General features: G+C 34.4%; 2 protein-coding genes and 1 pseudogene across 2 annotated transcripts; all 3 read right to left on the bottom strand.

Moving 5' to 3' along the window:
* Positions 1-2,622: 2,622 nt before the first annotated feature.
* LOC108982596 lies at positions 2,623-6,471 on the bottom strand (annotated as a pseudogene).
* A 311-nt stretch (positions 6,472-6,782) lies between these two features.
* LOC108982918 (protein CANDIDATE G-PROTEIN COUPLED RECEPTOR 2-like) lies at positions 6,783-10,767 on the bottom strand. The gene is made up of 6 exons (XM_018954404.2): positions 10,185-10,767; positions 9,595-9,786; positions 7,650-7,812; positions 7,460-7,562; positions 7,293-7,374; positions 6,783-7,005 (listed from the first exon to the last, which is right to left on the bottom strand). The coding sequence occupies exons 1-6, from the start codon at positions 10,458-10,460 to the stop codon at positions 6,928-6,930; spliced, it is 894 nt and encodes a 297-aa protein (XP_018809949.2). The 5' UTR covers positions 10,461-10,767; the 3' UTR covers positions 6,783-6,927.
* An 895-nt stretch (positions 10,768-11,662) lies between these two features.
* Positions 11,663-14,732, bottom strand: LOC108982908 (flavonoid 3'-monooxygenase). Its single transcript, XM_018954394.2, has 3 exons — positions 14,164-14,732; positions 13,151-13,597; positions 11,663-12,569 (listed from the first exon to the last, which is right to left on the bottom strand). Exons 1-3 carry the CDS (start codon positions 14,710-14,712, stop codon positions 11,928-11,930), a joined length of 1,638 nt encoding a protein of 545 aa, XP_018809939.2. The 5' UTR covers positions 14,713-14,732; the 3' UTR covers positions 11,663-11,927.
* Between the last annotated feature and the right edge of the window lie 7,426 nt (positions 14,733-22,158).

Below are 22,158 nucleotides of genomic sequence, written 5' to 3'. Positions count from 1 at the left end.
AAATGCATGTCTGTAGATGACAGAGTGCAGTCTCGTGATATTGTTCTAGCTTCTATGTGTGATTGGTGTGTCTCTCCTCAAAGGGAAACGCTGGACCATGTCCTTGCTTCAGGAGATATTGCACAGAAGGTTTGGTAGATGGCAACTATGGCACTCTGCTAATGTGTAATCACATAGTAGTATGGATGGCTTGTGTGAAAAAATTTACTAAAAGGGATTTCTTGATTGGGTTGTTGCCAAGCATTCTAACTTGGTGTCTATGCAGAGACGTTGTAAGGCCAAGATAGAAGGGGTCCATGACAATGTTAAGGGGGTATGGTTGTCGGTTCGTCTATGGCTAGGGAAAGTGATGAATGGGATTGAAGATAAAAGGGTCTTATCGTCGCTTGATGATCAGATCCTGCAAGCTTTGGATATTCAAAATAATTATCGCCCAGTTGAGAAAGTAGTTTTAGTGGCATGGACTAAGCCTCAATACAACTAGTGGAAGTTTGATGGTAGCTGTAGAGGGAATTCGAGAAGCTATGGTGGTAGAGTGCTGCGAGACCATAGAGGTGAGGTAAAGGGAGCTTTCTCCGCTCACTTTGGTTTTTATACTAATAATGAGGCAAAGTTGAAGGCTTTACTGCAAGGGGTAGTTCTTTGCAAGGAGATGGGTTGTCGACAAGTTATTCTTGAATGTGATTCTAAGGTGGTGGTGGATTGGCTTGCTGCCCGTTGGTACTCTTTGAGGTATTTATGGGATGAACTCCTTAGAGAACTGGAAGGGATAAATTATCATGTGGTGCATCAATTCAAAGAAGGTAACCAAACAGCTAATTTTTTGGCTAGAAGGGGTGAGGAGGGTCTGAATTATAGGTTTGGTGCTGACGAGAGTCTGCCCAGACTTTTGTAGGAAATCATTAGAATGGACAAGTTGGGACTCCCAAGTATTAGATCCTAAAGACTCGGGTTCAGTTGTTTTGGGCTGTTGCATAGTATTTTGTTTTGGCTGTTGCATAGTATTTTGTTGTCCCCACGGTTTTTCCTCTACCTCGAGTGAGGACTTTTAATAAAGTTACAGGTGCCGTCCTCTTAAAAAAAAAAAAAAACCTTTAAAAAAAATAATAAATGATTTTGAGTTTTGGCCGTTCGATTGGCTGGAGATACAGTGATCATTAATAATGCAAGCTAAAATGACTAATAGAATAATTCTTGTGACAACATAAATAAAGGCTAATATACATCTCTCTATATTAAAACAGACCATAATCATCAGCCAAATGATTCAATTCTGCTCTAGTGAAAACAGTCGTCAAAAGAAACATGCCATCCTTCGATCATATAGCAGCAAACAAACGATGAAGGCACATATCCCGCAGACAAAGAGAGCTGCGATTTTCTTATTGCAGTTGAAAGAATGCCTTGATAACATCACACAGCATTTCAAGGGTGGGAATCTCTGTGGGCGCGTTTTCACTTCAAATTATTCTGGTCGCTCAAAAGGCCACAAAATCTCTCATCAACTTCAAACTAAGCTCATTCCATCTGCTGCTACAATGACCAAAACGGAGATAAACTCCCTTACATTGGATTTTATTCAATCTCCCTTTAAAAGAGAGAGGCCATCCCGCCCTTGCCAGGAACTTCTATAAATGAACAAAATGCTGTCAATTAAAAAAAAACACAAAAGAAAAAGAAAAAGTCCAACCTGAAAAGTGCCAAGTGTAAACCATACTGTTAACAGAATAGCATTCCGAAGGCAGGACTCCTAAAGCAAGTCATCAAAAAGGCTTAAACAGACCAATTGTCAGACAAAATGCTTTAACCAGAGACGCCAAAGTCCAAGTTGAACCTAAATCCAACCTCAAAACAAACAGATTGCCCTCAGGTTGAACCTAAAGAACAATTTTCTCAACTAAAACTCGTAGACAGGAAAAATGATGAAAAACAGGACATTGACACCCCGCCTCTCGAACATGCCATGGAGAAGTACAGCTGAAAAGAAACACCATCCAGCTTCAAAAGCCCCAGGGCCGGCTCAAGGGGTAGGCAATTAAGGCCACCGCCTAAGGCCCCCCACTTTGAGTAGGCCTCCAAAAGAAAAAAAAAAAAACGTCTTTAATGAATCTAAAAATTAACCTATCGCGTAAAAGATGAAATTTCTTTTACTTAAAATAAAATCAATCTTAAATGATAAAATTTGGTAAAAAAAAATAATAAATATAGAAGTTTTACTAAAAAAAATCTTACTCAAAATATTCAAAATTTTAAGACAATAGTGAAATTGGAATAGAAGTAGCAAAAATATAATGATATATTACAATATTTTATAAAATATGATGTTTATTTTGATATAGATGGCCTTATTTGTTTTCATAATGAAGTATTAATTAAAATAAGTATATATATATATATATATATGGATAAGAAATAATACTCTATTTACAGAAAAATTAAATTTTGTTTCAAATTGTTATAGTACTAATAAATATTATTATTTAAAATAATATTAATATTTGTTTTGCATTTCAGAAAATTTTAATATTTAATATTTAAATATTATTATTATTTTTAAATTAAATCATCTTATAATTAATGTCACCTTAGGCCACAAAATATATCGAGCCGCTCCTGAAAAGCCCAATGCAAAACTTATTACTAATACATATAGGATCAACCAAAATATTGCATACACAGTTTACACAGTTCTGGGTTTCTAAGTAGGTTCCATAGATGAAGATAGTTAAAAGAAAGAATAACATGTTTAGTATGCTGACAAGAAGAAAAAAAGTATGATTCCTCATGGTGCAAGAACTTTTATTTCTAGTGTCGCTAACCATAAGATTAAAACAGCAAGAGAAAATTAGAACAACGTAATCATCAGCCAAATGATTCAAACCTCGAAAGAAGAAAACCTGATCACCATTTTTATAGCACTTGATAATCCCAACATGGTGTGCTAAAAACACAAATGAGATCAGTAAGCTCGCCGCATCATTCGTTTAGGTTTCTTCACAAAACTCAATCTAATTTGCTTTAGCCGTCTCCTCTTCCTTGCCATCTTCTCCGGCAGTGTCTCCCTCTTCTTCTCACTCTTCACAACCTTCACTTTCTTCTTCACATATCTTGGGTCCACTGCATATGCCGTAGGCTCCATGGCTATGCCTCTTTTTCTGGCCTCATTAAACAGCGCATTCGCCCTATCGAGACAATTATGAGCACACAATTTACCCATCAACAAAGCATAAGTCTTGACCCCGGGCTCGCAGCCGTCCTCCTTCATCTTCTTGAAAACACTCAAAGCATGATCAATCCTCTCAATGCCACACAAAATCTTCAAGAACCCATAATATTCCTTTTTATCAAGTTTGCCACCGTACCCGGCAGACCTCATTCCATCAATCATTTCATCCCCTTCTTCCACCCTCGCCGCCTGATACAAACTCCTAATCAAAACAAGAAACGTAGTCTCATCCGGATAACAACCCCACTCTCCCATCCTATAAAACAATTTCACGGCGTCCTCGGTCTTCCTAATCTTGCATAAATTAGTGATCAACACGTTGAAGGTCTCCACATTTCTTGGAACCCCATGAACATCCATTTGGACCAACACCTTCTCGGCCTCCGAATGAAGCCGAAACGGGTCCTTCTCCCTACAAATCTTACAAACACAGTCAAGAATCGCGTTGTACACCATTGTCCTAATCTCGAACCCTCCCCTATACATCTCCTCAGCCAATCTCTTGGCCTCGTCAAGCTTCCCCATCTACGCACCAACCTTTCACCAACAAATTGCAAATTCTCTCGTCGAGAAAAAACTCGTTTGCCAAGTTTTTCACCATTCGCTCGGCGTAACTCGCATACCCATTACCACAAAGCTTTTCCACCACAAGTAAAAGCGATTCTTTGTCTCGCTTGAGCCCGTAACCGATCTCCATCCTCTGGAAAAACGACACCACATCAGTCGGCCGCCCGGCACGGACAAGCCTGACAAGGGCAGATTCCAGGGTTTTAGGCCCAGCGAGTCCAACTCCATTCACGAGGACTTCGTGGACCGCTTTTGTTACGATCCCACATTGACTAAGTATGGGATTAGTTGATGGTTTATAAGCTCCTAGGCACCCTTCCCTTATAAGCTAGTTTTCAAGGGTGAGTTCTACCTAGTGGGTTCATAACAAATGGTATCAGAGACACCCCACATCTAAGGCCATGTTGCGACGGTTGCAATCGTGCGGCACTGGGGGTGATGCCGGCATGGCAGTGTTCGCCCGGAGCTAGGAAAAGACCTAGCGCACAGCCAGCCCGTGTGAGCGCCGGGACCACCGTGGACGTCGGTTGCGGAGCGTGGTGGTTGTTACGATCCCACATTGACTAAGTATGAAATTAGTTGATGGTTTATAAGCTCCTAGGCACCCTTCCCTTGTAAGCTAGTTTTCAAGAGTGAGTTCTACCTAGTGGGTTCATAACAGCCTTGAAATCCTTTCGTCGGCCGAAGTAATCGACAAAGTAGGACAGGGCTTCATCCGTGTGAGTGAAACTAGGGTTGGAGATGAGCCAGTGATTAAACCCCAGGACCGTACGGCCGGCATCGGGGGAGAGATTGAGCGTGGAGAGCACCAAGGAAGGTATTGGGTTGATGTGGGAGAAGCTAAGGTGGAGTCTTTGGGAGATTGGAAGTGGTTCTGAGTCAGGGTTTTTGAGGAGCTCGGAGGAGAGGGAGAGGGAAATGGGGTCTGGTTCTTGCGGTGTGGAGGAGGCGGTATTATTAGAAGCAGAAGAAGAAGCAGCAAAAGTTCTAGAGAGAGATTGAGAACTTTGTGGGCGTTGGCAATGGTGGCGTAGATGGGAGAAGAAGGAAATGATTTTGTTGGGCGACAGCTGCTGCTGATAAGACACCGTCTGCTTAGAGAAACATCGGAGAAATAGAATAGGTTTGAAGTTGAGATGAGATTTTTATAATTTATTTTAAAGTTTAAAATATTATATTTTAATATTATTATTATTTTAAAATTTAAAAAATATATTTTAAAATTTAAAAAAATTGAATTGTTTATTATATTTTATATAGAAATTTTAAAAAATATGTAATAATAAGATGAGATGAAATGAAAATTTTATATTTTATCTTGTATTTCGAATTTATCCAGAGTCTCTGAAGTGGCATTTTTCATACAGAAAGACCCAGTTAGGGAGAAGAAACGAGAGAAAGTGACAATTTTTCCAGAAAAAGGAGATGGAGAGAGGAAAATGGAGAGAGAAGATTTTGGAGTGAAATTCAGTTTTCACGATATTTTACATAATAATATTTTTATAAATAATTTTACAACGTATATTATAAAATAGAAAAAATTACTTTGTCTTCCAAATTGTATTGCTCAATTTGATTGCTTGACAAAAAAAAAAAATTACTTAATAATTAAGTAAGTAATTTTAAGTGTATTAGGGTTTTTTTTTATTTTTTTAAGTATTTAAATATATAAAATAAATATCAAAAAATAAATATTAAAAGTAATAAGCGGTCAACTTGAACAGGCTACTTTAAGCAGCAGAGTAGTCTAACTTTATAAAATAAGTTGTGGAATCATGGGGCATTCTTTGGGGTGCTAATATGTGACCTGAGCCGTGAACTCAACACGAACACGACATGATACGAAATTAGTGGATTTGGATTTGATGTTAATGGATTTGGGTTAAAACGGGTTAACTAGTCAAGACATAATTTATAAACATGTCAACTTATTTAATAAGAAATCAATCCGTTTTGATCGATTTAGAATTTATTTCAAAATTAAAAGTTTATTATTATTAAGTTGTAATATTGGACCACATGCATTCATGTAGTGTGTGCATTGTGTGCACCACTACAATGGATGCTATATAGAAGGACTCCGATATATTTGTGGTATGTGGCAGATGAAAAATGTATGTCATGTTGGAAAAAATAATAATAAATTAGAAAATTATTAATATGTTTGCCTTTTGAAAGTTTTGATACTAAACACTATCTAGTGACATAATTTAATTTAAAAAATAAATTTTAAATTTTAAATATTTCAATATAAATATGTTTTAAATATAAAAAATTTCATATCTTTGAAAATATCTAATATTTAAGTATTTTTTTATGGAAAAAAATACAATAACCCCAAAAAACATATCTTAGAAAAGTATATCCAAACAACTAAACAATTATAATTTTCCCTTTCACAAGTTAAATACAAAACATATAAAAAATAAGTTATCCTAATAAATTATAAATTTTCATTCTATCTGTCTACTTTTACAAATTTTTATATAAATTAAGCCTTCATTTCTTTATTGTATCAATAGGAAGACCCAAATCACATAACCTATATTCTAAAAGAATAAGTCAATAATACAATTGGAGCTCTATTAAAACTTTATAAAGAGCAAAAACTTCTCATTCTCAAATAATGTAAAATCTCATATATCACCTACCTTATCCTTATCATACAGATATCTCATTTATTATAGGTATCGGGCAATTTATACCTTAGTTGGTGCACCCTTTTTTTTTTCAACTTTAGTCATTGTATAGTAAGAACTAAGTTGCAAAACTAACGTTTAGATTTGAAGATAAATTGAAATAGATTGTGAATAGTAATGAGATGAATTATGAATAGTAATAAAATTTATGAATTAAAGTTACTAAATAGCAATGAAATGAGTTAAGATGAGCTATGAATACAAACGAGTAAGAACTTTTCTCCAATTGTATGATCGGGTTGTGGTGTTCAATCATAGATAAAAAAAAAAAAAAAAAAAGTGGCAATATGTGAATCTATAACGTTTAATGTTGTCCGTATAGAGGGGCGTATACATTCAATGCGCAGAATCCAAGAGAACTTTTTTTAAGTTAATTTACAGGGTGTACAACAAAGCCTAAGCCTATATTCTACCTATGCACAAATTGTAAATCGACTAATCCCAATCAGCATCAAAAAACCCCGCATCCTTCATCTCGGAGTAATATGCGTTTTCCAAAAGAAAATCATCCTCCTGTAAACGTCAAAACGTGACCTTGTGTCATATTCTCTTGAAAAATTATATTTGAAGTCATAGAGTGCAATAAGTGCTACACTCTTTAAAATAAAAAATAAAAATAAGTAAATATAAAATCCATATAAAAAAGCTACTCTTTTAGTAATGAACCTCACTATTTTTTAAAAAGAATGTGTAGCACTTACATAATTTATGACTGAATCTAGCATTATTCTATTTTCCATGCACTCAACAAAACAAGAAAACAATATTTCTATGACTACAGTATGCGGTGGAGGAATCACCTGGAAAAAATCAGCTAGAAAAGTTACATAGAGGAAAGGAAGATAGAGCGAGTGATAGCAGAAAACAGTGAGGTTATACAACCTGCATCAAAGGTGAGACAACCAATATCTCAGTGCCAAATTGAATGCAATAAATGAAATTTGACAAACTTGAAATTTAGAGGTACCAAATCCCGAAGCTGGCCCCCATCACGGCAAGCCCACATCCAAATAATGCTATTGCACTAACTGTAAACATTATCACGATGTAATTGTAGAATGCTGGTCTGGCTGCAGAAGATAATGAAACAATTTCACACACAATTAGAATAAATCCTACAAGAACTATGAAGATGACAGAATTTGAAATGAACTCACGATGCAGACTGTCTCTCGATTTTGAGAAATGCACAAACAAAATGTAGCCGTAAGCTGCAGTTAGCAATAGCTTATGCATGATCCATAAACCCCACTTCACCTTATTTGTACTTCCAACACCATCGAGGAACAGAGGAACCCCAAACCCAAATACATAAATTACCTGAAAATGAAGTATCCAATAATGAAAAAGCCAACTATCATTCCAATAGATGTACAAGACAGTAAAGGCACAAGTAAATAAACGATGGGAGACTGGTTTCTAATTTGGATTCCATGCTTATAAAGTAAATAGTAGCTTCAACTACCAAAGGACAGGAATTGAGACAATGGAATATCACATTTAATCGATCAGCACATGACTGGGAACAAGAGCTGCTTCCTTATTGTTCAACCATTTGTACTCAACTAGGTTGAGAGGAGGAGGATAAGATGTGATCAGGCACTCATTTTCCTTGGATAGGTTTTAGGTGGAACAAAGCTCCATAGAGGGTGGCCTTCAGTGTGTGGAGTGCCGCATTGGGGAAGACCCTTACTGTGGATAAGTTGAAGAGGAGGGAGTTTTAGTAATGGCTGGATGCTGCATGAGTAAGAAGAGTGGGAATCAATTGGTCATTTGTTGCTGCATTGTGACTCGATGTATCACTGCACAATCACCATGTGTGCCCAAAGAAAGGAAAGACCCTCAAGATCCTCCTCCTCCCAGAATCTCTTATTTCAACGATGACAAATAATTCCAGAAAACTTAAATACAAGCAAATATGCATGTGCATTTTGTCCAGAACTAGACTCGGGTATGTAACGTAAATGAAGTAATACAAGCCCTTCATTGGCTCATCTTCCCAGATATTAATTCACATAAGCGAAAAAAAAAAAAAAAAACTTGTGGTTTCATGGAATACAATGCAGATAATTATGTCACCACTAATATCATCCTTAAATGCGCTCATACATGGGGTAAAATTTATCTAAGTTATAGCTTAAGCACTCTATAAAAGTTACTAGGTAATTAAAGTGATCACTACTATACAAATTTAATAACAATATTATTGCATTGTTGCAGGTAGATTCCACTTTTCTACCTTTTAGGTTTTTCTTTTAACTATGATTGGAAGCATATATCATAGGCACACGCTTAATCACTAGTCACATGTTAACGCAACTAATAATACACAAGACCTTAGGAAGTTAATTTCCATGATGTATGTTCATAATTGAGAAGCATATGATATCTTATAGATAAACCAACTATTTCCGACCATATCAATTATACAACAGTCCAATACCAGCCCAACATCCAAATTATAACGTATACATCATAACCCACTCCAACATTACTAGAAGAGCTTGGACACATCTGGACTTCTGTTTTTCATGGTTTGTACAATACCAAAATTATGATGGATACATTAACAAAGTAGACATTATAAAACTTTCAAGGTTTTTGCTAACAGTAGACATCATAAAACTCAACTCTAGCACACATGCAATTTTTTCATATCATGCTGGTGCAAAGCCATGAGTTGCACGCAACAATGCCTTAAATAGATTTCACTGGAAAGATTCTCACCTAAAAACACTCCAGAACTCTTGCTTTCTTTGCCAGTATAAACTAGTGCTTTGCCAACAGCACAACTTAGTCAACTTAAATAGATCTCATTTAGCTCTTAGTACTTGAATGAAAGAGCAGGCAAGAGATTACAAAAGAGTAAAAAGGTTATGTTTGAGTAAATAAGATAATATTTGCATGGCAATTCCACAGCGAGGATTATAACAATAAATTAGATCACAAGTAAGCAGGGGAACAGGACTTACAAACCCTAAACATAGATATCAAACAGTCGACAGTGAAAAATTAAAACCATCATAATTGGAAAATAAGCATTAAAAGACTGCACGATGAGGCCATAACATAGCACCGCTTTAAGCAGAAGCGAAATGTTACCTTAAGAAGCATATCCACCCCTACAATGATCCCTGAGACAGCGAAGTTATGTGCTAAAGCATCCAACCCACTAGCATAATCGTCCTGAAGTAAGAAAGCCAACAAGCTAATCTCCAAACAAAGCATCCCAGATGTTGTGAATAACGAAAGGAGATTCCACCCCGCCTCCTTGCCCGGAGAGCATTGCCATGTCTGTTTCATCAAAATCAAATTTCAACCAATTAGGTCCTAAATAAATAGTTTCTTGCCCCAAGTTTAAGGCCTACCACTCTCCACCACTCGACCAATAGTATGTTATATAAATATATATATATATATATATATAAGTAATAATTCTTCATTAATAAGCGACTCGATAATATTTTGATCACCATTATCGCATCCTTCATCCCATTCAAAACAAAAACAAACAAATCTACTGGCGCTAATACTACGATTATTGCAAAAAAATCTTTTGTGCAAAGAGCTCAACGGTCCGGATTAACTTTAAAGTTTGAATTGAAGTTAATCAACCACACAAGACAAGCACAGAAAACGTATAATTAACAAAGAAAAAGTGAGTTCGAAACAAAGGGAGGGAGGGGGAGTACCTGGAGAGACGACCAACCGAGGTTGAGAGCGGTAACGAGCCAGAGGAGGGCATAATAGGAAATCGTAACGAAGGAGCGTCGGGAGTAGAGCTTCTTCAGATTCTTCTTGGCATGGGCGGCAAGGTAGACCACGAAGAGGACCGAGAAGACGACCAAAACGGCGACGAACCAGGGTGCTTGGCACTCGGAGTCGAGCAAATTATGGCCATCGGTTTTAGCAGGAAGGCTCGGGGCAGAGAGGGAAGAGTCGGTGCTGACTTGAAGACTTGCGGACATCTTTCTTTCCAGAAGGAGAGGGAGAGTCGAACGAAGAATAGAGGGTAGTAGTAATGGAAACCCTAATTTGTACGGTTGAGAATTGACATTGAGATTGAGAGGGGGAGAGAAAACATTGTTTGGTTGGTGAGAAAAAAGGAAAAGAAAAAAAGAAAGGGAAAATGGAAAAGAAAACGGAAGTTGGTTGGTTCCGTTGGATTGATTAAAGGAGACGGGTGGAGGGTTTGAATCGATAATGTAATGGAGACTTCAATTTTTGCTGAATTTGCAATTTTACGATTTTACTCGGACTCGAAGTGCTCGGCCACACCACTGTCACCAGTCTTTTTTTTTTTTTTTTTTTTAAATATTTATAACTTTTAAGAATATTTTTTAAATAAGGGCTAGAATCATATCAAGATCGAGCCTGCTACAGCCACAGAAAAAGTGGCTCTAATGAGATTATTAAATAGTTTATTTTATTTATTTATTTTATTTATAATTTTTTTAATTATTATAAATATTTAAATAAAAAATAAAAAATTTACAATATTATTAAAAAATACTTTCTTAATTATTAAATAAAAAAAAACTCATTCGGGACACTATTTAGATTCCAAATTCTGGATCCAAAGCATTTCTGATCAAGACATATAAAAGTTATACATAAATTAGCATAATTTCAAATGATATGTAAGATTTATTTTACAATCTGACGTATCACATAAAATCACATTAATTTGTGAGTTTATTTTTATAAAACTTATTTATAGTTAAAATATTTTTCTTTAATTTATAATTATTAACATTGTTTTTTTTTTCTTATATTTTCTGAATTATGAATATTTTTTTTCATTTTAACCTAAGTGGTGGTGACCACAGACCACCTCAAGACGGTTGGTTGTCCACTCTATTTGGCCACCACCCCGACCCGGAGTGGAAAGATCCGTCCTAAAGCAAGGTGATCCGCTGCCACTCAAAGATAAATAGATGCTTCTAATATATTTTTCGTAAGTAATTTTTATTTTATTTTAAATGTATTCTTAAAAAGTCATTGCCCATGCATGCATTTAAAATGCTATACAACTCTTATGTTTGTGTATTTTATTAGAGGGTTTTACACATTATACAACTTTTTTCATCAACTACAATTCACTATTCTACATCCCGCATCTTATGAAAAATACCTCCGCATCCAATGAAAAAATTATAAGTATGAGGTGTAGAAGTGAATAATGACTGATGTATACCATTCATTTGCTAAATATTACCTTCTAGTTTAGTACTACTGGTTCAACTAGTTTGCTTTCTAGAGGATTATTTCATGTGCATTCTTCATATAAACCATATCAAACTGATGCAAGAGTAAGATAAACACGTCTTGGTACCATTTATGCTAATTCATCACCTACTTATTCAAATGGTAGATAGCATTACTCAAAAGCACACAAACTATAATCCTTTAGTTCTTATTAACCCTTTTCGAGATTATGCACGATAAGCTTGCGGGGACAGCCTCGGTCGAGGGTGCACCATTAAGGGCGCGGCGCGTTGCAGGGTCAGCCCGTATGCTTCATCCATGTTCAGCTTCTCAGGTGTCAATCCGTCGGCCAATTCCCAATCAAATGCATGAACTAGGGTTGCTGTTAGGAGCTGAACCATGCGCAACCCCAAGCTCATCCCAGCACATATTCTACGCCCAGCACCAAATGGTATGACTTCAAAATCATTCCCTCTAACATCAACATGGGCCTTGCTGCTACCGGGGAGGAATCGCTCGGGCCTAAACTCTAGCGGGCTTTCCCATTGCTCTGGATCCCGAGATATGGCCCATACATTGACCAAAAGGGTGGATCCCTTGGGGATGTGGTAGCCGTTGATTTCACAGTCTTCGGACGCCATCCTTGGCAGAGATAGGGGAGTCGATGGGTGGAGCCGGAAGGTCTCCTTAATGACGGCCTGGAAGTAGGTGAGTTGGGGTAGGTCCAACTCGCTAACGAGCCGATCTCGACCCACAACGGAGTCAAGCTCCCGTTGGACACTGGCCAAGATCTTGGGGTGCCGGACGAGTTCTGCTATGGCCCATTCTACCGTACTAGATGAGGTGTCAGTGCCTGCTGTGAACATATTCTGCATCCATGAATCAATTTCCTACTACTTCAGCCCACAACCCAACAAACAACATTAAATAAATTTGTATAAAAAAGCGACTGTTCTGTGGACCCGTGACAGCCGTTTCGTTAGGCTTTCAGATCGACTACCCGACAACATTAATGGCATGAGAAAAGCAATTGTTCTGTGGACTCGTGACAGCCCTTTCCTTGTGTGTTCAGAGTTTATGACACGAGTGTTGATATTACGTAGTGGTAATATCATGTCCACGCATTAAAGAATGAGTCATTCTTGGTCGAATCTCTAACTCAAACACAGCTTATAATTAGTTATTCCACGAGTCTCGTGAGTAGAATCATTATTCATATGTCACGTAATATTAATTACATATAATTTTTTATTTTATTTTATTTTTATAAAATTAAATAAATTATTCTATTCATCATGATAAGAACAAAAATTTATATAAAAAATTTATATATAATGTATAAATAATGAGTAGAATTTGTTTTAAAAAAAGAATTTGATTTACAAAAATTTATATGTTAAGTAAAAAATTAAAAAAATTTGTAATAATTAATTGAGATTGGAGAAGTTACCAAAAGTAAGGCTTTGATCTCTGTGTCTGTGAGCTTCCCTCCCTCACCATCATCAGACTTCTCCTTCAAAGAAATCAAGGTGCTCAACATGTCCACGTGCTGCCCAGCAGCGCTCCTTTTGTGCTCCTCAACGATGGCTGTCAAAAACGTGTCGAACCTCTTGTGGAGCTTCTTCATCTTAGCTGCCACCCCCTGTAAGTCTAGCCACTCCAGTGCCGGGATAAAGTCACCGACGTTGAAAACTCCGGCCAGCACCATCACCTCCACCACCATTGATTTGAACTCGTCCGCCTTCTCATCTCCGCCGCCGCTACCATCTCCGAACATTCTCCGGCCTAGCATCACCCTCCCTAGTGCGTTTACAGTGCAAACATTGAGCAATTGTGCCAAGTTCACTGGCTTGGAGTCTGCTTTTGCTAGGGCACTTACCAGCACAGCCACCTCTTCCTGATCATCATCATCAATATTCACTATACTGAATTAATAAAGTGTACCCTCCAAAAATAATTTATAATTCTCTACCTAATTAAGAATCCAACATACTTAATACAGGAGTGCTGCAATAACAAAAGTATTATATAAAAATAATTTTATAAATTAACGTAATTTTATGTGATTCGTTAGATCTATTTTATAATAAAAATAATTTTATAATCTGATAAACTATCTTAAGTTATATCAATTTGTAAGATTATTTTTATATAATTATTTTATGACTAGAATATTTATATACTTAATAATTATTTAATTTGAAATATTCCAAATTATTAATTTTGTTTTAATCCTACTTGCAAGGCATTAATTTAGGACACACTTTCTACATGTTTCTGATCCATGGATGCATGCGAGACTGCAACTACAATTTTCATGAACATGAAAAATACTTGTCATGTCATATATTTTATATACTATAATCAAATATTATATATATATATATATATGTATGTATGTATGTATGCATGCATGCATGCATGCTTGGCGTCACTCGAAAGCAGCTGGGGAATGAGTCAAACCTGGCGGACATGTCTGAAATCATCCAAGGCCTTTCCGGAGAAGAGGTGGACGGAGCTAATCTTCCGGAGCATGCGCCACCGTGGGCCGTAGGGGGCGAAGACGAGGTCCTGGTAATTGTAAGCAATATACTTGGCACCAGAGTTAGGCGGCCGGCTCGAGAAATTTGCGTCATGGGTCTTCAAGAACTGGGAGGCTACGGACGCCGACGCCACAACGACGACATCAACGAATCCGAGACGGAGGTGCATGAGAGGGCCGTAGGTGCGTGCGAGGGCGGCGAGGGAGTGGTGAGGCACGGGGCCCATGTGGGGCAAGTTTCCGATGATCGGCCATGGCTTTGGGCCCGGAGGGAGTGGGGGAAGGTGGCCGGGGCGGCGAGAGGTAAGCTTGAGGAGGTAAAAGAGGAAGATAGCGAAGAAAATGGTGGCGAGAATGAGAGATGAAGGAGACATGGCGAGCTTTAATTTTGTCTGTGGTGTGAAGCTTTGGGCAGGGGAAGGGGAAGATATATGGGGCTGAAACGTGTCGGTTGAAACGCGTGCATGCATGTGTGTGTTAGCTAGGTTGGTTTCGTCTTCTGACTGTTAGCTTCAGTGCACTCTGTAGTCTGTAGATCATTTTTTGGACTTTTTCACGGGGATTGTGACATTATTAATATTATTAACAGAAATGATTTTTATAGTTTTAAGCTATACAAGTTTTGTATATTTTTAAAAAATATATATATATATAATTTATATGAAAAAAATGATTTTTTTAACGGTAAATTTTTTTTTTTTTTAAATGAAGTGTGTGAGAATTGTAAATTCTAAAATTATATTTAGCATAACTCTATTATTATTTTATAAAAATACTCTCTATTTAAAATAAAATTATAATAAAAATTAAAAAATAAATTATGTATCTATTATTAATCATTAATTAAAGAAAGTTTGGGATACTTTATAGTCTTTTACAAACTCTATTATTAATATTCACCCCTCTCCTTTTCCCATAAAAAATGTAGAGATAGAACTAGAAGATAATTCTTAAACGAAATTCTAATAATATCTATATTTTTAATTTTAAAGTTTTGTTTACTTTGATGGTTTACTTTGATTTTATAATTATGAAAATTATTGATTTGAACTCATACTGAAATGGGTATAATTATTGATTTGATAATTATGAAAATCAAATCAAATTATTGATTTGATATTATCTTCAACATCTCTATTAAATTTAAGATGGAGAATTTTGAAATCTTGAATTTGAAATTTGAAAGTAGACTTCATATTTATTAATTCTGATGAGATGATGATGAAGTGTTTGGTAAATGAAATATCAAATCTAGAGTTGTGGTCAACAATGAGCTATATATGACCTTAGCCAACTATTAAACCAAAATCAAAAGTTCAAAATTAGATCTAGAGCTTCAAATAATGCTCACAACAGATCAAAACTTAATAAAAAAAATATCTAATAACTAATAGAGATACTCTAAATGCATTAATTTAAAACGATACATAATTGAACGACGATAAAAATTTTGTGAAAAATAAGACTAACAGAAGAATAAATATCCCACATAATCGATGCTAGCGTTAGCCAAGAGCTATGAATAAATTACTTCAAAATAAGATAAGGTAAATATTTTAAATATTATAAAAAATAATATCAAATCAAATTACATTCCTCAAACTGAAATGACAGTAGTATATAGAAGGGGGCTCCTAGAGTTGGGGATTTCCACCGACTGTGTAATTTTTATTTTTATTAATTTATTTATTTTAAGCATTTTTTTAATGTAATTTTTTTAAAAAATAAAATAAACAAATGACACAATACAAAAATAAAAATAAACACAAAAATTTTAAAAAAAAAAAAAATCGGGAGGCGGTGGAAAGTGTCGGTGGCTTCAGCATTTTCCGTACGTAGAAATTCAGTACTGGTTCGGAAGGAATAATTATAGCAGTTGAGTAATTAGACCTCTGATTTCACAGCCCAAGGAAAAAAGAGCAATTATATAGCCGTGGTACTGTGTAAGTTATACCCATTTCAGTATGAGTTCAAGAGCTGAGGAATGATTAGCTATATTTTATGAAAAATAATTTATACATAATATTTTTATAACATCTTACATAATTATATTTTAAATTAAAGATATTTTTATAAAACATCTTATAAAAGTAACATAATTTTATAAAAATATCATCACTTTATAATATTATTATATAATATATTGTGTGTATATTATTACTCATATTTTATATATTTTAAAATTATTTATTATTATTTTTATTAATTACATACACTCTTTTTATTACTAACCAAAGCTTAGGCTCTCTCCTTCTCGTTTTTTTCTTTGAAATTTTCAGACTGAAACTTCCCTCGTTTTCACTGGGCAGAGGGGGTTTGGAGCTTAGGCTCCGACCACGCCTTCATTTTTCCGTTTGCTTTTTTCCCCTAGGTTTTTCCTTGGTTCTCCCTTCTAAGCGCCGATCCTCATCGATCTACTGCTTTCCGGCAACCTTTGACCAACACGTGACGTTCGTTCAACCTCCCTGGTCGCCGATATACATGTTCGTAATAGAAAAACGAGATTCTGCTCAGCGCCTTTAGCTCATGCGCGGCCCCTGCCGTGTTGGTTTTTCAACCGCAGCCGCGTCCTAGAGCGTCTTTGGCGGCCACATGTGGCCCCACCGGCTTCAGAGGCTTTAGATCCTTTAGATTTGCTCGTTCATCCACCTCATCCTCATGTGGTGTGTGTACTGTATGCGCCGCCACTGACTGTGTTGATCTGTCGCCGGCGACTCGGCTTAGATTTCAACTACTACCCTATGTTACCACTTTCCCTAACAAGTGATCTTGTAAGAGAGATCGTGGAGCTCTCCAAAAATCATCTCTCGACAATATGTGACAGTGCACCCGCCACCTTTATCGCTTTCAGCGAAGGTTCCACCGTCTCAAGCAGAGGTTCCATCGTTTGTATTTTTGCGAACATATTTCCGTCTTTTTATAAGACGGCGTCCTCTCGTAAGACATGAGTAGGGACCAAAAAATTAGTTTCAAATAAATCCGTTTACCACTTTGTACTATTTTCTATTACTTTTTAAGATGATTGTTGGGAAACCCCTCCTCATGTATTACTTTTTTAGTTTAATAATATTAACTTGCCTAAAAAAAAAAAAAAAACCAACTAACTGTCGCATTCAGACTCCAAACACACATCGCCAATCTGGTGGTTGGCCATGCGTACGTGCATTCATGGTCCGGTCCGGTAGCAGGTAAAGTTTTGCAACCAACCAGTCTCGCCATGCACTTACTTAATTCCCCATTAATCTTTTCTGGCTTTGAATTTTACTCACATTTTTCCAAGTCTTAGCTTTCTAGAAACTATATATATATATATACATATATATATATATATTTACTAGCAGTATATGACGTGCAAGCACGTTTGCCCATTTGTTTAATTAAAAATAATGTATTTAAAAAATAATATGATGTGAAAAAATAATATATTTTTTAAAAAAAAATTAATTAGTTAATAATTTAATGCACAGGAAAAGAAAAATAAATTTTAACAAGTATTATAATGATAACAAAGCGTTACAGTAATTTGAATAATATGAAAATTAAAAGATTTTGGATATTTTAACAATAATTTTCTTAGCAAAATATATGAATTGTGTAAAATTCAACCATAATATTTAATGACCCAATGAGCATTGAAAAAATTCAGAATATTTTATTTCTATATTATTCTCACATTTTTCATTATTAAAGTAAATCTCTTCTATTTTGAAAATTCTAAAGATATTATAATGGTAGAAAATCATTTAGATAAAATGATTTTAGTTAATTAAAAATATTATGAGATTTAAATTATATTAAAAACTCTAATTATTTACATGATTTTAATTTTTTTAAAATATTTAATAAAATTCTATCATTTATTTTACTGTTTAGAACTGTTTATTACTGTAATTGTTTATTATTGTTCACGAGTAATGTTTAATACTATTTATTACTGTATCACATACTGTAGCACTGTTAATTACTGTTTATACTGGTTAGTAGTATTTATTATAAAAAAATCTTTACAACCTCTTAACACTCTACACTTCATATTATTTTTAATTTTTATTATTTTTTCTTTTATTAAATATTTATTATATGAATAATGAATAGAAAATTTGAAATAATTTAAAAAAAATAAACTCAAAAAAAATTTAAAAAAAATATTAAAAATTTAAAATATTTAAAAAAATATAGAAGTGAAATGTGATAGAAGTTGTATAGTAAAACTTATTTATTATTGTGGTACTGTTTATTATTGTTGTATATAGCCGAGATAATTTATCATTGAATAAATGAATACGTACATCTTAATTCATTTACCTTTTTCTGACATTGGCAGATATGAGTCAAAAAAGATTGGGCTGGGCAGGGGTCATTACTTGTACGTTACTCCTGTTGTCTGCGTAGGACTACCTTCATCTTTAATTTTCACAGTTTTTTTTTTTTTTTTTTTCCATCTTTCTACTTTTTGACCCTCCAAAGGGGAAGGGAAGTAGGAAGCAGAGACGTGGAACTAAGCACAACTTCTTCTGACACTGTATATATCATATACACAGATATGCTCTTCTTCATCAATGTCAGCAGCCTGCATGAAGGTATGGGTGTTCGGTTACAAGATAAGGTCACTGTGATCTTGTTGAGTAATGTTTTAGATACAAAAAATAATCTTATAAATTAACATAATTTTCTAAAATTATTTTTATTATAAAATAAATTTAAAATAATCTTATAAATTAACGTAATTTTATAAAATTATTTTTATTATAAAATAAATTTAACGGATCAGATAAAATTATATCAATTTATAAAATTATTTTTATATAATTTATTTGTAAATATAAGAGTAACCTTCAAAGTTTGTTCATTTAAAATTGTATAAATTATTTCAATATTAAACAGTTTAATATTAAAAATACTCAAAAAGTAATTATACTATTTTTCTGGAAATTGAATGGCCAGCAACAACCGTTACCAATGTAGTCGTGTATTGCCATTTGGGGAAGAGGATTCCTATTTACTCTAATAAGTAATAAACACCATATTAAATGAATTAGCAATTAAAAATTAAAAACTCCAAAAGTGAGAGTGGACCCCACACACAATTGTTTAAGGTCCCAGTCAACCAAATTTTGTAACCGTGGTTAAATCGCAGTTAAAACTTCCCAATATATTTGCACCCGACTCTCTCTCTCACTTCTGGTGCTCACTTCCTTCAAAGTTTCCAACTTTCTCTCGGCTTGAGCCTCGTGTTTGTTAGAGCGAGAGGGGCGCATGCGACTGCGAGCTTACATCTGAAGTTGCAGCCACAGCTTCGTACGACTGAAGCTCGAGTGACGCCCCTCTCTCTCTCTCGATCTCTCTTCTTCTCGGCTCCTCTCAGCGCCGCCGGCCACCGTTACTTAGCCACCACCAAGCCCAGTCACCGGCGACCTTCCCCACGCAGATCTCCTCCCCCACAGACCTCTCTCTCTCACCACGCAACAGGCCGAAACCCGTAGGCTGTTCTTATTTATTTTTATTTTTATTTTTTATTTTTTGTTGTATTTTTATACATCTTGTGTGGTGATTTTGCTGGATTTTGTGTCGTGAATTTGTGGTCATTTTGTGGCTATTTTGTGGAAAAAAAAAAAAAAAACAGAAAGTATCTTGCATTCCATCTCTTTTATGAAGGCTAGATATTTTGGACTGTCGAAGATAACCAGACGTTTAACATTCAATTGAGATGTAAAAATGTGACTGAAATGAAAGGAAATGAACGATAGAAGAGGACGATGCCGTTGAATCCATTGAATCACTATTTATTACTGTAGATCTTATAGCCACTTTTAAGATATAAGAGCATTAGCATTGGGTTTATCATTTTCATCTTTAAAATTTGATGAAAAGTACATATTTTTCATAAATCTAAAACTTCTCTATCTATAACCCCACATTGGATTAGCTATTGGATTCATCAAAATAATAATATAATATTATTTTGTTAATAATAATATTTTAATTTATTTTTTTTATATTTTACAATTATACTAACTATATGTTAATTAATAATTTAATTTGATATTTAAATTATTGTTTTTCAACTTAAATATATTGTGGCTCAAAATTGGGAAACACTAATTTAAATAAATAAAATAATGGTTATAGAGTGTGAATAGTGAGTCTTCAAATTTGAAGATAAAGAGAAATTTACTGTAGCTCAAAGCTTGACATTTGAGCATATGATGAATCCAATGCCAGGAGTTTAAAGTTAAAATCATCAAATTTTGAAGATTGGACTCATTTGATGAGTCCAATGCCAATGCTCTAAGGGGATATATATTGCATACTATATTTTGTTTAGTCACACAGTTTAGATGAGATGAGATGAAATATTTTGTTAAAAATTAAATATTTTTTAATATTATTTTTATTTTAATATTTAAAAAAATTAAATTATTTATTATATTTTATATGAAAATTTGAGAAAATTATAATGATAAGATGATATGATTTTGTATATCTAAACCGGGCTTTAGCCTCTTTCTTTTTTCTTTTTTAATTTTATTTTTATATATATATATTTATATATATCTTAATCGATTAATTGTAACTTATTTGTCTCGTGGCTAGATCTGCTTTATGGAAAAGAAAACATGTGCTTTGTTCATCAAAATAATTATAAGAATATTAATTTATTATAAATAGATCAATATATTTTGACTTGATATATTAAATTGTAAAAATTATTTTATTATTATAAATTAGATTTAATATATCATATGGATTGATCTACGTGCGTAGATAATTTATAAAATACTACATGAGCAGCTACTTGACCTTATATATAATTTGCATAACTTTTTTTTTTTTTTTTTTTTAATCATAGGACCCATCCGTCCAAATTTGTCTTGTTTGAGAAAAGGACAATAAAAGCTTTCTACTTCGTCAAATGTTGTTATGCTTGAAAGCCCCTGTTTATCTAATGTGCTTTTCATATTTTTCTATGTTAGTGAACTCTTTTTTACTTTTATTTCTTCTTTCTCTTTTATTTTTTTTAGTAATACTGGGTAAAGTATCGTGCAGGTATTCCTTTTGAAAATAATAGATTTATTATTAAAAGATTAATTTTTTTATATAAATTATATATTTTTTTAATTTTTTTAAAATAAATATACGACGGTTATACGTAAATATAATTTTTCTATTATTTTTAAAAAACAAAATCACATATATATATATATATATATATATAAACATGAGACGACGACACTTTGAAGTTTTGTCTTTTAGCATACAAACTACCGAATTACATGGACCACTCATCGTAGGTGCACGTTCTCAGAAGGGATTCCATCTCAAAGTTGTGATCTTCGATGATGAGTCGTAATCAGTGTTTTAAATACCATATCGTACCGGCTGGTACAATCGAAATATACCATACCAACTATTAGTCCGGTATAGGTATTGCATTCATTTTGTACTGACCCAAATACCTACCGGTCGTACCGGCCTTTATTTCGGTCTGTACCGACTTGTATTTCAGCCTTTAATTTTTTTTTTCATTTGTTCAAACTGTAAGTTTATTTTTTGACCTCCAATTCAGACTAAGTTATTTATAATTTATATATATGTATTTATATATAATTTATTCATATATAGACTAGTTTAATCTCTTTATTATACTATCTATTTTTTTTTTTTTTTTGGTAACTGGTTTTCAATGAGCTAGAGCTAGGGGTGTTAGCCGGTCGGTCCGGATCGGAGAAATCGACCGGACCGACCAGTTCAGTCCATACCGAACCGGACTGAAGTTGGTTCGGTCCGATCCCGGTCCAAGAAATAGAGGACCGAAGTAGGTTCAATCCAGTCTCGATTTAGAGGCTTTCCACCCCGAGCCAAACCAGACCGGACCGAATTAAAAAATATATATTATTTTATATATATTATTTATA

Source organism: Juglans regia, chromosome 2 (assembly GCF_001411555.2).
Source record: "Juglans regia cultivar Chandler chromosome 2, Walnut 2.0, whole genome shotgun sequence".
NCBI lineage: Eukaryota > Viridiplantae > Streptophyta > Magnoliopsida > Fagales > Juglandaceae > Juglans > Juglans regia.
This window is presented reverse-complemented; position numbering and strand designations above follow the sequence as displayed.